The 17,723-nt window shown below is 43.4% G+C and overlaps 1 protein-coding gene across 1 annotated transcript in view; it reads left to right on the forward strand.

The window, feature by feature from the left end:
- The window catches only part of SGK1 (serum/glucocorticoid regulated kinase 1), a 78,713-nt gene that overhangs the window by 42,911 nt on the left and 18,079 nt on the right, over window positions 1–17,723 (forward strand). The window contains exon 3 of the mRNA XM_086631232.1: window positions 6,223–6,301. Within this exon, the coding sequence (XP_086487358.1) occupies window positions 6,223–6,301 (79 nt within the window). The remainder of the gene's footprint in view (window positions 1–6,222; window positions 6,302–17,723) is intronic.

Consider the following 17,723-nt stretch of genomic DNA (forward strand, 5'->3'; position numbering starts at 1 on the left):
TCAGCTCTGCGTACAGCTACCTTTTTACTCCACTGTGCTACTTAAGAGAGTTGAACTCCACACTCAAAGTTATTTCAGGCATAGTTTATCACTTGTATTATAGCACATAATGAATTAGTTTGTGATAGTTAAATTGTAGTCTTTAGTCTTGATCTGTTAAAATCTACATAAAAAGAGAAAAATGGCAATAAATCCCCTTTTTCATACTATACATGAGCTCCATTTCTGTAACACTTTGCCTTATTTTGGAAAACACAGCTAATGTTAATTAAAGGATTTTTTTTTTTGTCTGAACTTGATTTAGGATGTAGGTACATGTTATTGCGAGGCAACTGCAAGGGCTCAAATTTACAGCTCAGTTTGCTACTTCGTAGGAACTGTGTGTGTTTTTATCTTGAGCCAAATGCAAGATTGTTTAACCCTCAGTGAGAGGGCTATGATGACTTCATCAAAAAGGAGTTTGAGAGGCAACTTGACCGTGGCCTACAAATATCTCCCTGGTGGAGCAGCTACTTGTAACACAAAGCTCTTCAAAGACAAGACATGAAAGTACCCTGTGACTGGAAGATCAAGCAAAAGCAATCAATGAGAAAAAAAAAAAAAGTGAAAAAAATGTTGAACAAATAATTCATATAAGGAAGGATGGATTTTCCATCACTGGAAATCCTGAAAACAGATATGAAATGATGCCAGAGGCGAAGGGGGTGAGGCAGCAATAAACCTGGTAAGATTCTGTAGCCACATTATGCAGAATATCAGACAAGATGATTGTACTGGCTACCTCTGACTCTACAGTCACAGTGACTGTAACTCCAAATTCACACATGAACCTGAGTGTCCTCTTGATTCAGCATGGTTTGGCCTCCGGACTCCTATTTAGCCCCATGGAGCAAAACACAGATATGAATCTGAATCCTAATTCAAACTCTTTCAAAATCTGAGCTAAGAAGCCCTGGATCTAATATTCTGGCTTTAATGAATTTTTAAACTAAGAGTTTACCAGAGAAAAATGTAGTTTTCTTTTTAATTTGCTATTCAATGCTCTCTTATTTCCATCACTTGATCATAACAAAAGCTGCTGGTTGCTTTATAATGAGCAATCCAAAAGACCTTTACTGCACAAATAACATTTATATTCACTGTTTGAACTGGTGCAATGCTATTGTAGATAAAGCACAGGTGAAATTTCATGTAAGTCGAGGGAAGAAAAGTGCTGATTTTCCCTGCTGCTCCCCTGTGACTTTATTTATTCAAGAGGAACGGATGACGTAGCTACAGCGTGCTGTACATCCCTGATGAATCAGTATCTGTTTGATGCAACTTTACATTGCACTGCAGGCTTGCAGTTTCCTTGTCCCTGGGTGCTGGTCCTGTGAGCCACAGCACAGTCCCTCAGCATGTTACATCAGCCGGTCCCATTCGAACAGATCTGTTTCCCAGCATCATTAAATACAGCTCTGGTTTGCGCCGTTGCAGGCAATGAATCACAAAAGCTGTGATTCACAAAGTGTTGTTCAGTTATGTCCCTGAGCTTGGCTTCAGGCTGGGACACAGTCAGCTTGGTTCAAAAACACGTGGGAAACAGTTAACTCAGTCTGTCCTTCTGCAGGCAGATGCATTTTCTGTCAGTTGGCAACGGTCAAGGAACCTCTGGAAGAGCGTTATGTTTTTTGGGTTAGATGGGAGCTACTCACGGATAGCTTGGATCTATACTGATCAGCTGCAAGTTTTAAAAAATCTTATCCAGTTAGTAATTCTCCTACTAGATCCAAAGCCAGCCTTTTGTGCTCTGTTAGTGTTTAGGACAGCAATAATATCTGGTTCTCCCTCCTTGATAATCATAGAATCATAGAATGATTTGGGTTGGAAGAGGCTTTAAAGATCATCTAGTTTCAACCCCCGTGCTATGGGCAGGGACATCTTCCCCTAGATCAGGTTGCTCAAAGTCTTATCCAACCTGGCCTTGTACACTTCCAGGGATAGGGCAGCCACAACTTCTCTGGGCAATCTGTTCCAGTGCCTTACCACCCTCAGAGGGAAGAATTTCTTCCTTAGATCTAATCAAAATCTCCCCTTTCAATTTAAACCCATTGACCCTTGTCCTATCACTACATGACCTTGTAAAAAGTCCCTCTCCAAGTTTCTTGTAGGTCCCCTACAAGCTGCTATAAGATCTCCCCAGAGCCTTCTCTTCTGCAGGCTGAACAACCCCAATTCTCTCAGCCCGTCTTCGTAGCAGAGGTGCTCCAGCCCACAGATCATCTTCGTGGTCTTCCTCTGGACTCTCCAACAGCTTCATGTCCTTGTTATGTCAGCGGCCCCAGAGCTGAACACAGTATTCCAGGTGGGGTCTCATGAGAGCAGAGTAGAGGGGCAGAATCACCTCCCTCGACCTGCTGGCCATGCTGCTTTGGATGCAGCCCAGGATACGGTTGGCTTTCTGGGCTGCCAGTGCACATTGCTGGTTCACGTTGAGCTTCTCATCGACCAGCACTCCCAAGTCCTTTTCCTCAGGGCTGCTCTCAATCCATTCTCCACCCATCCTGTACTTGTGCTTGGGATTGCCCTGACCCACATGCAGGACCTTGTACTTGGCCTTGCTGAACCTCCTGAGGTTCTCACAGGCCTACCTCTCCAGCCTGTCAGGGTCCCTCCAGATGGCATCGCTTCCCTCCAGTGTGAAGATGATTGTGGTCACCAGAAGTGGTGGCAACTCTTCCCAGGCACTAGGCACAGTGGACTTATTTGGATAATTGAGAACCTCGAGTGAAAAGAGGATATTCATTGTCATCCCAGTAGCAAAAATATGCTGGATCCCAAGGCTGTGTCTTGCTGAATAAGGTAGATCCTCTATAGGACTCCACAAAACAGCAGTGAAGGCAGATAACTTTAATAAATGAGTATCATTTGTTATCTGTGAGCAACATCTTTTCTTTTCAACACAAAGTGGCTGTGGTATTTAGTGTAGATAATGTATTCTGCTTCCAGTGTTGGTATTGATGTCCTTTCAAGTGAACAGAATATGCAGCTATTAATGAGCTCTTTCTGTTAAGATGTTCAGCAATGAAATAATTAACAATGTTGATGTGTAAATTAGGCTTCAGAGTTTAAATTGCCTTTGCAATGAATGAGGCAGACCACATTTCTCTGGCTCTTGGTTCCACAGAGCAGGTGAGGACTGGCTAAATTCTAAACATAGCAGTAATCCCATTAAAAGCACATGCACTAGAGTCTTAGGTCATTTCTGGACCAGAAGTGTTACCTGCCTTACTAACATTGTTAGTCAAAGAATAACAGGTCTTCTTTATGCTGTCCCTTTTCTCCTTTTTTGGTGGGGGTCTCCCTCCACAATGGGAAGGAGGCACTTGTATGAAAGTCTTGATGCCCTCAACCACCTCCATGCTGGATGCCATGAGGAAGAAGAGCTTTTTCAGAGTATCTCATCGAATACTTGCATCTCAATAGCCTTCCCCATTCCCTGGCCTACACCAGCCTTTGCAAGAACAGGCAGCCCGTCTGCCTATCATGTCTCTTCTCCAGTCTTTCTTTTGCAGGCAGCCTTCATGCTGAGAAAACACCAAGAGGTGCTGCAGCAGAAGACAACTGTGTGGCTAGGTCAAAAGAAGTAGAGAATGAAGTCATGTACCTGCTACCTTACTAAGCATTTATAAAGACTGCTGTCTTTTTACTGTTTCTAAAACAAAAACAACAACAAAAACAAAAAAACAGGACCATGCAATTAATGTCATGTTTGCACAAATTATGTAAAGCACTGAATTTTAGCGAAAATCAGTATTTCAAGTCAAGTGTTGCTTGCGCTGACATATGAACTTCTGACTTCTACTTCCCTTTATCTTCTCCCAAGGGCACTGAGATTGGAGTAATCCCAAAACATAGTTTAGTGCCTTTAAACTCTGCTTTAGAGATAGATCCTCTAACATAATTTACCTCTTGCAGATTGGAGGCTGTAGCTTTCCACAGCTGACTCCTAGGGCAGGGCAAGGCTTAGTGGGAGCAGTCCCACTCACCAGGGTGGCTGGCCCTTTGGGATCACGTTATTGGAGTACAAGAAATGTGGGAAGGGAGAAGTTGTGCTTCATGGAATGAAAGAATGTGCTGTTTTCTACACTGAGTCACTATTGTATGGATATTGTTTCAAAATGTTTGACCTTCTGAAGTCTTATCTGCTGTGGCTTAAGTGCACTCAGGTAGCACAAAGACTTGGCCACTTGCATGAAACTATTTGTCTCCTTTCCCCTCATTGAACTTTAGGATTGAGCAATGTCAGCCAGGAAACAGACTTAATCCAGCATTTTACAAGCACCATGATAAGCATATTTACTGTCACAAACAAGAAGCAAAACTTCTTCAATGCAGCTGAACACCTGAAAACCACTTTTTATTCTGTGGATATGGTGGCCTTGTATTTTTTCTCACATGTTAAGACATGAGAATCGACAACACCTATGCTTCGTGTGAAATTCTCATATTCAGAAAATGAATTATTCAGTTGAATGTGTATTATGTGAAAATAACCTGAGAAAACGTACAAAAGAAACATACAATAACAAGTGGGCTTTCCTTAAGGATGTCTCACTTTTTGAGAACCTCAACTGAAATGGCAGCATAGACATAAAAATGGAAGGCACGATTGAAGTGCCACTGTAAACACAGACAATTGTGAAGCAATTACAGGAGAAAAAAAGGCGAAGGAGCAAAATTATTGAAATGGATGTATTTGTTAGCAGTATCATATACAATTACAGTGGGCATCAAACTAAGCACTTTCTCTCCTTCCCTCCCTTCATCCCATACTTACTTTTAATTCCAGTGTTGCTTCCTTCCTACAGTCCCTACGGCTCTTTAATCACAGAGCTTTACAGTAGCTGGAACAGTGGCTGTCCTGAATGCCAGTTTCTTTCTTGTTATTCATCATGTGCTTAATCTCCTAAATAAAGATAGTCAGAAATATGCCATCACAAAAGTGAGCCACCTTTTCAATGCTTTGCAATCTTGTGCATCCTCCAACCATCTTCACATCTGTTTGCAGTGTGTGTAATGGTGGGTGAAGCTGCCATTTGAGTTGGGAATCTTTTGAATGAAAGCATTTCTCAAACTGAAAACACAAAGAACATCAGAGTTGAAAACTCTACTTGAGTGTCTCACCAGAACCCCAGTCTCAGACTGACAAACTCTCATTCTTCAGGACAGCAGACTTTGAGAACAATGCGTTTGTATGAAGAAGCACTTAAGTTTTAGTATTAGCAAGAAAATTTCTCCTCTTTGCACACCAGAACTTTTTACCAAAAGCCTATGCAGTGATCCTAGTGGGAATTCTTACCTTGGTCTTCTGTAGCACCTTATTTGCCATTTGACTGCTGCTTCCATCCTGATGCTGGATGTAGTATTTCAGTGAGATGGAGAGCACGGGAAGTACTTTGGAATAGACAGGGTTAGCAAATGTGTAATCCTGCTGACTGACTTCACCCTCACACTCAGTTTATCATCCAGAAGCAGTAACACTGAGGCCAGCAGCTGGTACTCTTATGAAAGTAGTGCCAGAGGACAGTCACACTCTCAGTTCTCCCAAATTCTTGTCCAACTCTGACCTGAGCCTCTTGTGTGAGTCAGAGAGGTCTAGAGGGCAAGCAGTTAGATGCACTATAATAGCAGGATGAGGTTGAAGTGTTAATCAGGGAGGGGAACAGGAGTCTGTACCTCCCCATTGGTGATACCCAAGGACATGCGAACGGATTACACCTGTGCGTCCCCTACCCCAAATCCCATCCCCATTAAGGCTGTCCCTGCCCTGGGTGAAAGAGTGGGCAAAGTGGCTCTCCGCAAACAATCCCATGACAGAAGACAGCCCTGCTGGGACCCTGCCCGCATTTCCTTTCCCTTCCCCAACTGCAACGGGGCCAAGGTAGGAGAACGGGACTAACCATCTGGTCCGCGGGTTTAAAACCAACACACGCACTTGGAATGGAAAAATGTGATTCAAAGTACAGTGAAGCAAAGAGCCCTTTTTATTTCTGGAAGATGGCAGCACCTGGCACCTCATAAGTTTGGCCCTGATTATAGAAACATCTGGAGAGGAGTCGTGTGCTGCCGCCTGACACGTTCTCTTTGGATGGAAAATAATTTTGGTCTTAAGTGTTGTAAAGCAATAACCCAGCACTATAGGAAGCTCGCATGACCTGATGTCTTCCCTCTGTTTTTCAGACGAAGGAGCAGCCCCACAGCAAAGGAGACTCGCTGCCCAAGCCGGAGCCCAGGCCCCTCTGGGGCGGCGAGGAGGCAGGTAGGGGCCGGGCACAGCCGGGCGGGCAGCGGGGCGGCGCGGTGCGGGGACCGGGCGGGCAGAGCTCTCTGCTTCTCATGCGCCTTTGTTCAAGGCTGAAGCGCTTCGTCCTCAAGCCCAGCCTAACTGAGGGATGTTTCTCGTGCCAAAACGAGATGTAGGCACTCACCCGCTGGCTCTTTGTTGGACGATGACCACAACAACAACTCACTCGGGTGCAGGATGGCCACAGCGCACAAAGTGCTGCGCAAAGTCTCCTGAGGAATTATGCCATGGCATAATGAGGAGAAACAAAAATATTATGGCAGATCTGTTCAATAAGCTGTCAGCCACGTTTCAGCATTGATGTGCTGCTATGTGAGCAGAGCTCTCAGCTACCAGCAAGAGTCTCACGAATGTGTTCCAGGGCAGAAGTGGCCACTCATGACCCCTGGTCTGTATGCGGGGGGACCGGGGACATGAGTGCTGTGCACACGAGGTTTAGCATAGTTAGTTTTAGCATAGACAGAAAAAAGTGCATATTTCCAGCTCACACACATTCTTGTTACTCTGTCTCCTTTCTGTCTTCGGGATTTGCTTTTCATAGATTTCTAGGTTGGAAAAGACCTTAGAGATCATCCAGTCCAACTGTCCCTAATCCCCCATTAAACCATATCCCTAAGTAGTTCATCTACCCTTTTCTTAAACACATCCAGGGATGGGGACTCAACCACCTCCCTGGGCAGCCTATTCCAGTGGCTGACAACCCTTTCAGAGAAGAAATACTTCCTAACATCCAACCTGAATCTTCCCTGACTAAGCTTATACCCATTTCCCAATGGGTGATAGAACAATTGGGTTTTGGGGGGATGTCAGAGTATTTTTTGTGCTTTGTTTGTCTTTACTTCTCTTTGCCTTATCATAAGCTTAGATCTTATGTACAAATGAAAAGCATACCAAATTAACTCAGACTTTTGGTGCTCTGCTTGGATGATATGTCAGAATTGCATTTAAGCCAAGAAAAAAGTGCCCCAAAAAGGCTGTGGCTACAACAGTGCAAATGTCCCAGTAAACATTATCTGCTCCTAGCATGACAAGTAGATGTCAGATTCTGAGGCCGATTTCACTTGAGTGGTTTGGGGATTTTCTTCCTGCTCTCTTTGCCATTTTTGCAACTGTCCCCCTGGGAAACATCCCAGAAGCCTCTGTCCCCATTAGGAGGAAATCTTTCACTTCCTTGCTTTGATTTTGAATGATTAATGCTCCTGCTTAATTCCCCTGACCTATAACCAGTCTTGGCTTCTACGTGTAGAGCTTAAATGCTGATCTAGATGATAAACTTCTATGAAACAAGTTTAGAAATACATTTAATTAACTAAACACTCTCACTCCTTTGTGAGATCTCACTGTGGTGTGTGAAAGTTGCACGTTACGCTGATTACTAAACAGCATTAGCTATAGCCATGATACAGTTTTTTTCTAAAATATGGGAGTCCACACAGGGTAGCTCCACTGATTTAACTAATGTGAGTGGTGCTTTCTTCTGCCTGAAGCACAACAGCCCAGTGATCTGCTTTACCCCTCTACCAGGTGCCCACGCAGTGCGAGGGCTCTCAATGTCTCTCCCACTCTGTCCTGCCCTCTCTTTTCTACCAGAAGTGATTATCCTCTCAGCTAGGTCCAGAGCTGACTACACATGAAACCAGATCTGGGGGATGAGACAGTTAAAAATACAATTATTTAGGGGACACTTCTTGGGGGTGGTGATGGAATGAGAGTGCAGTTGGTTTTATTACCTGGGTTGATTAAGGTATCCAGGCTAATTTCAGTTAAAGCAGAAAAAGTGCTCATGGTTTGCTAATCTGGGATCTAGTCCCAGGATAGTTGAAGATGAAGGGCTCTTCTGCCATGACACAACTGCCCTAAACGGTTCCCTCAGTGTGAGATTGCAGTGACTGGCTGAGCAGGAGCACTTAGGATAACATCTTAAATCACCTTTGATTTTCAAATATTTTCCAGTGGTTCTACCTAAGAAGCACGTAACAACTTTTTCACCATATCAGTTAATTGAACTTGATTAAAACCCGATTGCTTCACCGTAACAAACTTCTAGCCGATTCTTAGGCACCTGTAAAAATGCCATTTGAGGGCTAAAGCAGTGTTTCTTTCCAGGTTTCTACAACAGCAATCAAAGGTAACCTTGTTCAGCACCTGCATAATCCCCTCAGTCAGGACTAAAGCAGTATGTTTGTATTCTAGTTACATACTGGCTCTTGATTACGCCAGAGGACTTAAACTGCTTTGAAGCAAAAGCTTGAACTCTCGGGTTGTTTTGGGCTGCAGTGAGTCTTATGACTCGGCCATTTTGTGCTGTGTTTACATGACAAAATTGGGTGTCCTTGGGGATGATTGCAACAGGCAAAATAATTCCTTGGTCAGAGGATGAGGAGCAAGAAAAGGCAGGATATCACCATGAGAAAGCAATAATAATTTCTCCAAATGATCTTTAAAAGCTTTATGAAAGATATGTCTGTCTTAATAAAGGAGCAGTTGCCCTAAGCCTCCTGTGACCTTTGAAAGAAGTGTGTGAATTGTCTACAGGCTCAAACCACGGCTAACATTTATAGACTTCTCCTGTTACTTATCTTACACAAATACATATAATATATCTGTTGGGCTTGAAAAGTAAATGGAAACAGAAACAAAGGCCTGCCATCTATGGTTTCTACTACTGGATAATCTGGAATTACTGTGCCTAATATTAAATGGTGGCACAGCAAAAAGGACATCGCTATTCAGTCTTCACAGGCAGCTCTGCCTTTGTCAGAGCTCCACCAGCTCTTAAAGTACAGAGGGGAAATGCCCTCCCCACACCAGTGCCAATGCCACAGACAAATCACAGAAGGTAGAAAACTGCCCTCATAATGCTTTGCATTTCCACATATTCATGGAGCTCAAAGATACATTGTTAGCAAGAAGCAGCGCTTACTTTTCTACATAGTTTATCTCAAATTGTTCTTAATAATTTGGATCTGAAGTATCTATTAAACAAAGTTCAAAAATGTGTGATACTTAATGCCACCAGTTTGCAGTGCGAGGCTTACAGCAGTCTTGCCAATTCTTGTAACTTGAAGATGAGTGTCATGATATTTCAAATTTCCTTTACATATCCCTACCTGCTTGACCTAGGAGACTGGGAAGGGTGCTTAGACACTTAATATTTGTGGCTGAAGAGAGAATGTGAGGCTGCGAAGTACCTGGAAGCTCTGAAACCATAGAGAAAGAAGAACAAATTTACCATTGACTCTTTAAAAGAACTTTTATAACTTGGGGACAGTGCCTCGACCTGTGATTTTGGAATGCTTTAGGTTTGCAACACTGTTCAAGTAAGCAGCCACTTAATTTTCAGTCCTCTCTTCCCGTCTACTCAACTCAGTCCACTGCAGCATTTCACAACTGAGCTGGCAGTGCCACTTGCCTGTCCAGCACAAGATTACTGTAGCCTGAGCACTGAGCACTTACTTGTGCCACACACTGCTCACACCAGGAGGAAAGCAGCTCTTCTTAGCCCAAAATATTGCAGTTAAAGAGCTCAGCTCTGTGCGATTTTTGACCTTCATACTGAATAGGTCTATATTAATGACTTTCATCACTGATAATGAGACCTACAGTGTTTACTTAACCAGTTTTACCAAAGTTATTTGGGATCTTTCCCAGTCATTTTGTCTGCAGGCTACAAAACAGTATTTTTCTAAACCTAGTCTGCTTCCCAAATACTATTTCTCACTGTTATATCTATAGCACTCATTCAAAGCAGCATTTCAACATTAGGCATAGTATTACCGTCTTAGACATTCAACATTCATGAAGTAACCTGCCCTCTCTCTTCCCTGTCTTCCTCCTCACACTTGAACTTTAAAATGGTGGACTTTTTAATTTAATTTGAGGCTTTAGAGTTTGCTTGAATCATACGTCACCATGAGGGCTAGAAAATACTACTAAGAGAGAGAGGAAAGAGAGAGAAAGAGAGAGAAAGGGAAGGAAGGAAGGAAGGAAGGAAGGAAGGAAGGAAGGAAGGAAGGAAGGAAGGAAGGAAGGAAGGAAGGAAGGAAGGAAGGAAGGAAGGAAGGAAGGAAGGAAGGAAGGAAGGAAGGAAGGAAGGAAGGAAGGAAGGAAGGAAGGAAGGGAGGAAGGGAGGAAGGGAGGAAAGGAGGAAGGAAGGGAGGAAGGGAGGAAGGAAGGGAGGAAGGGAGGAAGGAAGGAAAGGGAGATTTTTACGAGACTGAGATCCCGCAATCTTTTTCATGTATTTGCACCTGCTGGGCCTGATTTTCTGCTGTTTAGCCCAAAGCTCTGCAGAATGCTTCTGCTTAGATTTGATATCATTTTGCACCTACTGTGATATTCACTCTGGCAGGTATCAGTGGTTACTAAAGAAGAAAACCAACAGATAATCAGTCTGTTGGGTTTCCAGGCTTAATGCACTTGATAACATTGGTAATTTAACGCTCTCAGCTACGCTTTGAAGTTAAAAGCCCCTTAAACAGAGTGAGGAGAAAGGTGTAGAAGTCTGAGGCATAGTTTCCATTTATGGCAGTTTATCTACAGAGCATATGCATAGGGAGATTGGTTTTTGCAGTGGGAATTAATGGACTGCCCCCTTCTGCAATGACAATATATGGTGCATTGAGGGAACAGCAACCAGAGAGACAGAAAAGTAATAATTGGGTCATTTGCTTGAAATTTTTCCAGGGTGCTGCACCTCATCTTGCAGTTCCATTTTACACATTTTAGAGTCAAAGAGCAGACTGTAAAAAAAAAAAAAAACCAAACCAAAACCCACCCCAAAACCCCAAACAACAACAACAACAACAAAAGTGTAGTTGTAAAGCATTTTGTGTATGTACAAAATCCTGAAGGGACAGTAAAAGCCATTCTTTCCCCTTTCTCCTCCTTGAGAAGAAAAAAAAGCCTCCGTGAGACCTGTTGCTTACTTTACTGGCACAACGTGATTTCACAGTTCAGTGTAAATTTTGAGCCCACGAAGGGTCCTCTGCAGTCCCGTATGGATATTCTTGTTTGGGAGTGCCAGAGAGCTTCACTTTGCCCTTGCGGAGTTCGCATTGAAGAAAACTGGAGGAGTGCCCCCCATTTGGGAGCACACATCCCTAGATTCAGTGCTCTTTGCTGTCTGAAAGGACTGGAAGCAGAAACGTCATTCCCAAACATCCCTGTGTTTGAACTGCAGAAGCACGGTGTTTCCCTCGTACAAAGCTCCCTGAGCTGACCTCGTCGGATGGCAAGAGAGAGGATCATCCCCCTGTCCCAGCCCTTCTCCTCAGCCCTGCTCCCCCTGCTCTCATCACTCCCTGCTCCAGCTGTGCTTCGGCTGTGGAGCAGTAAGGTCAGTCAGTGCCCCTCTGCAAGGAAACTGCCCATCTGGTTCTGCTGGCTGTGGAAAAATACGAGTTTGTTTTTCAGACTGATTATCAGGACGGTCATTTTTTTCTCTTTCCCACATCAGTTGACCATCATTCTTGGCTAATTTTGTCTTTTCAATGCAACATTTTTTTTAATTGATCTCCAAGCCAGCCTTGGTATTTTTTTTTGCCAATGTGTGTCTCTAAGAAAATTAAGGCTTTACTTCCCAAACCCTAACAATTTGGTAATTTTATTTCCTAATACACAAGTTTTAAAGAGTATAGTTTCAAGCCCGTGGCATTTCTCAGTTTAATGAAACATCAGCTTTTGTTCTACTTTTCCCTCATCTTTTCCAATAAAGCTCTTTTTCCTGACACGAAAGCTAGCACAATTAAAAATGTGATGAAACTGCTCTAAAGGCACAGCTTGAAATTCAGCTTTGCAACTTACAGAAGACAATTATTTATTTCACATTTTCTTTTTCTTTTAATGTATTCATTTGTACACCACATCATGGTCGCAGATCAAAGGTCTAATAGAGCTTAATTGCAGTTAATATAAATGTCTCTCTATGTGTCATAGTGAACGTGCACTAAAAAAGAAATGCAGCAGTCTGGGTTGAAGGCATGTGAAGTCATTCCAGATTTACCTACAGGACAGCCTCGCACCAATCTGCAGCTACCAGCATTAGGCAGCAAGCAGGGCTCCATGGCCTGCAATCCTCGGATGCTGCAATTTGGAAGATCTGTGGTGACCGCCCATTCTAAACTTTCGGTGAAAAATTGTGTTCTCAGTACTTGTAGCTTCGAAGATTTTTTCTCAAATACAAACCAAATCCATAATCTCACCCGACTTCAGACCTCTGCAAAGGGGGTGGTGGTGTCATAGGTTATTGTCACTTCGGTTTTTGTGGCAACGAGTGGAGAAGAACAGCCACCATCTTTCTGACCTACAGGAGAACTCCCGTCTGAGAAGGAGAAGAGTCAGTCCCTATCCGTGTCCTCTCCTCGCCCCTGGCTACGAAAGATGGCTAAATGAGCTTGGTTTAACTTCTTCTTACAAACCTTCACTGGTGGAGTTTCCTCAATACCTCTCTACTCCTTTCTGTCCTTGTTCCATTGTCCTTAGAGTCCCATTTTTTTGGAGAGCCCATGCAGATATAACTCAGAGCTAAGTATTTGTAACTTTAATCCTTTTTTTTAAAAAAAAAAATTTGCGTCTTGTTCTGTTGAGTTGTAAATCCAGCACCTGACATACCACAGAACCTGGTGAAGGAGGCCAGCACCAAATTAGCCAAGCCAGGGTCCCAGAGGGCTTTCTTCCAGAGTGTGGCTGTAGACAAGATTTCTAGAGCAACTGCTACATTAGTGCAGTGGTGGGGGCTGAAGGTAAGAGAGAGCAAGAGAATAGAAAAGAGGCCACCAGATAAAAAAGCAGGGTGATGAGGAGGCACCACATCCATTGCTCTCCCAGGTGTCAGTAGGATATCCAGATCTGACCTTTCCTCTTGCCCTAACATTTCCCTCACCACCATGTGTTTTCCAGCCAGTATCCAAACCGCAGCTCGATTCTGTTTGAGGTCCTGTTTCCCCAGCGGGGATCCACATCTTGGCTGGCAACACCTAATGGAAAGCCCTTTTACCTGGAGTCTTGCCAGTGAAGAGAACTCCAGGCCTTATAGGAGAGTGTTACGTTTTTGAAGAGCAGTACAAGGCGCATCACCCACAACCCTTTTGTGCAGTTATGCAGCTAAGCAATATTCACACAGAAGTGTGGGTTGCTGCAAGATTAATAGAGAAAAGCTCTAGGAAAACGTGGCACGGAAGAGAAGCTGAGTATCAGGAGTCTCCTAGTTGTTCATTCGGGTTGCCTGGCTCCTCCCTAAGGAGAACTATTGCAACGTATTTTAGAGGCTTAGAAATAAAATTAAAGAAGTGGCTATATATAAAAAACCCTCACCTAATTAAATAGGCCATAATGAATGATGCCCCCACAGAAAAAGGGAAATAGTTGCTATAATTTTCGATATTTTTTGCTGTTGTTTCTAAAAGTGACCTTGAAATTGGGAATGTGTCCATGTTGCTTCCTTACAAAGAAAAAAAGACAAAAAAAGACAATATTATTTATTTTGCAATGGTAGCACAACGTGTGTCTGTATTATATTTTTCTGCAATATATTTTGCAAGAGAAACCGGTGTGATCGCACTTCTCAGAGGGTGAGGTTTGTCCAAGAAGGGGGATCCCTAGCCAAGGTAGGGTACCACGTAGCAGCACGTCTGTGTTCATCAGCCCTGACCATCACACAGCAGAAACGCATCCCACAGCAGAACAGCCGGACCAAGGAGACATTTAATTCTTTTCACACCCATGCAAACACCCTGAGGCCAATGTGTTTCAGAAGAGAGAAGGGCTAACTAAGGCTTGCTATGCATTGTCCCCTAATTACCTTTCAAGGCCCTAGGCAGAGAGCTGGCTGTCCCCAGACTGATTGCCTCAGGAAAGAGGGGAAAGCTTCCTCAAAGAAACCAACTGCTTTTCCAGCTCCTACGCAGATGGAAGGCTTCTGTTCATGTGGAGAAGCAGCTATGTTTTAAAGTATTTCATGTAAAATGTATCAATGACCGATGTCTGTGACTGTATTAAAGCCTCCAGAACCTTCCCGCTTCTCAGGAATCTGAGGAGTAAGGGGTGTGATCCCAGTCACCAGTATGAAAAAGGATTAATTTTAAATGGTGTCGACAATCATATCATTCCTTGATACCCTTTGTAGTCTCAAGGAGATACTTATATCTGCTTTGTCACCGTGCACTTCAGAAGGCAATTTGTGAATATCAGTTCAGTGGTAAGGGAAATTAATTCAAAACCTTTTATTATAATCAGACTTTAATATGTTGGAATGAAATTGCTTAGTTTACCTGAGATACGCTACCATTTTCATTTAGCCTATCACATCATTCAAACAGCATTGTCTCGAGATAATTACTGAAGAAGACAAGCTCTTGTCTGCCTAAAACACAGCAGCATAAACTCATTTACTGCAAATTAAAACAGATGGAAATTTGCTGTTGCTTTTAATATAGCTGCACAAAAAAATTAAGTTTGCAAGTATGCTAAAAGTAATTGTAGCAAATGCAAGATGGTAGCTTACAACCTATGTCCTAAACAAAGTATTTCAAGCACTACGGTAAAAATAAGGGAATTTATTCATAAGAAGGAATTGGAAACTACAAAAGAAACACTTCTTCACAAAAAGCATCGGATGCCTGTGGACAGCCCCAGGGGAAAAAAAAAAAAACAAAGATTTCATTAGAATAACTCAGAGAAAAGTCATAAATATTGAAACAGCAAATAAAGAACTTTTATTCTATAAACACAAATATGCATCATCACATGGATGTGAATCATCTTACTAAAACTAAGGAGGCTACTTGCCTACCTAAAAATACACTGGTTTGTAGAACTGAGAGTATATGTTCTAATGCAGGGTGACCTACCATGCCCTCGGGTCTATACATATCCTTTAAGTTGAAATATAACATCATTTGCAGGACTACTTTAGACTCAGACCATAGCTCGGCCTGACTGGGGGACAGAGATACTTCTCCATCTGCACAATTTTTTCCTTCTTACGTCTGTCGTTACACGACAGCGCTATCAGAATTGCAACACAGTTTTAACCACAGAAACTACAGGTTCTGTTCTGCTGGGCACACGTTTGCCAAGCTCTCAGCATTGCACGCTGCCTGCACATCCTCCAGCACCTGCAAGAACACGGAGTTTTGAAAGGCAATGAAAACTGAAGGGACACTGTCTGCAAGAAATATATTCAGTTTAAAGCGAGAGTTAGAGGCATTTGCAAGTATTTCACTCATGCCAGAATTCCATAACTGTTCAGGTTGGTTGATATTATCCTTCCCTTAAAGAAAAAAAAAATTAAAAATCTCCTTCTCTTCCAATTCAAGAGGGACTGGCTAACTGAGGGACAGCACGGCAAACTCTACACCGGGTGTTTTGGGAGAACAAGTACATGATTTTACAGTGTCATAGTGCTGTCTAGAGGGGCCCTGTGGGTCACCCATCCCACCCCAAGGCCAGACTATGGCCAGCACTGGAGCAGGTCAGCGTGGCTTTGCCTGGTTGGGGCCTGGAAACCTCCAGGGATGGGGTTTCCTCCAGCTCTCAAGGAAGCCTGTTCGTAGGCTGCACTGCTCTGCTGGAGGGCATTTTGTTTCCTAATGTTCAAGCTGAACACTCATCTCGCTGCCATTGCCCCCTTTTATGCCTTCTGTTGCCACCTAGTAGAGTTTGGCTCTGGTGACATTGTAGCTCCTTGTCACAAAGTCATAGGCTGCTGTTCAACTGCCTTTGGCCTCCTCTTCATCAGACTATACAGGCCCAGCTCTTCAGCTTCTCCTCAGTGGTCCTCCTCAGTGGTCCTGTGTGCTGGACCCCTGACCATCCTGCTAGCCCTTCCCTCTGGGTCTCTCCAGTTTCTTGACATCCTTCTTGAAGTGGGTGGTCAAAACTGTGCATGGTTTTCCATATTCTTTTTTACTCCACCCTATGAAATAAAAACATGAGAAAGTGATCTCTTTCACTTCAAATAGCTTTTAAGACGACTTTGAACTCATGATATTTCTCTGAAGGTGACTGTAGCTGATGATGTTGTGTTCAGAGTGCTGGCTTCAACTCGAAGCAGCCAGTAAGAAAGAAAGGTCTGAGGGAGAAAGGAAAGTGAAACGCAGGAGCAGGTTAAGGAAAAAAGATCACTTCAAGTAATAGTGGAAAGGGTAGAAAGAAGACAGAGGAAAAACAAGGCTGAAAAAGAAGAACGAGGGAGCAGTGCAGAAAATGATGCACTGTCACTGTTGTTACACTGTGATCCAGGACAAATGTAGACTAATATGATCTACTTAGCAAATGGGGATGGGTCATGTTTGAAACCATTTAGGCTAACAAGTTTCATTCTCTGGAGAGGAGAAAGTCAATGGCAAAAAGAGTCCTCCACATAATTGCCTTGCTCTACATCTCACTGAGTATGTTGCTCAGGAGCTTTATCACGACAGCGCTTGGAATGTGTCTTTCATTTAGTTCAGTCCCTTTATAACTCTGTAGGAGCATTAAATTTCTGTCCTGGAGGGGGAGGTCCAAAATAACCTCTGTCAGGGGTTTTGTCTCAGCTTTCTGTGCTGCCCACTTGCACCAGTATATCCAAGCTTGCCTCTGCCTCCCAGCTGACTGAGGAATGACTGAATAAGGAGAACCAAATCTAGGATTTAAATTGATCCTCCTGGAAATGCTATTTAAAGTCTTCCAAAACAATGAATAAATCGTCCATACAAGGACTTCCTCTAAAAATGACTTCACTGCATTGAGGGCAGTACACTACCCTCCCCACAACTTGGCAAAGATCTGACTAACAACAACTTGCTCAAGAGTTAATGCATAAGCAGAAGTTCACTTTACACAAGAAAAACTGTCATATTTTTGGTCTTGGCTTCTGGGGGAAAAAAAAAAACCTCACGTGACAAAACCAAAAGAGCGAACAGCCCTGACATCACGAGGGCTGGCAGTGTACTCCAGACCAGCCAATGTTTATGGAAAGACAAGAACTAAACTTCTCTCCTGTCAAATGTGTGCACAGTAAAGAAGCACCTTGCCAGGCAGGATCAGAAAGGGCTTTCATCATGTTGGCACCTTGCTGCCTTGCATAGTCCCCTGGAGTTTTTTAGTGCAGATGGAACTGTATCCCAGAGTTTTTGGAGGCAAAAGAGAATCGATTTTGGTCAGAAAAGACAGCCTGGAAAATAGCTTTCTCTTTTTACAGAAGTCAGAGCGTTGTTTGCGACTCTCGCAGCAGAGAATGGCTCTACAGCAGCCTGGTGTTTCAGCGGGATGTTGTGCCGTGTGCGACCTGCCTTCAGCTGTTGCGCCGTGTTGCTGTGCGCTAATGCTGACAGCTGTTGTGTTTCGCTCCAAATTCATGCCTGCCTTTCCCTCCGGAGTGAAGTAATACCTACAC

The sequence above is a fragment of the Tauraco erythrolophus genome, chromosome 2, assembly GCF_009769465.1.
Source record: "Tauraco erythrolophus isolate bTauEry1 chromosome 2, bTauEry1.pri, whole genome shotgun sequence".
Taxonomy (NCBI): domain Eukaryota; kingdom Metazoa; phylum Chordata; class Aves; order Musophagiformes; family Musophagidae; genus Tauraco; species Tauraco erythrolophus.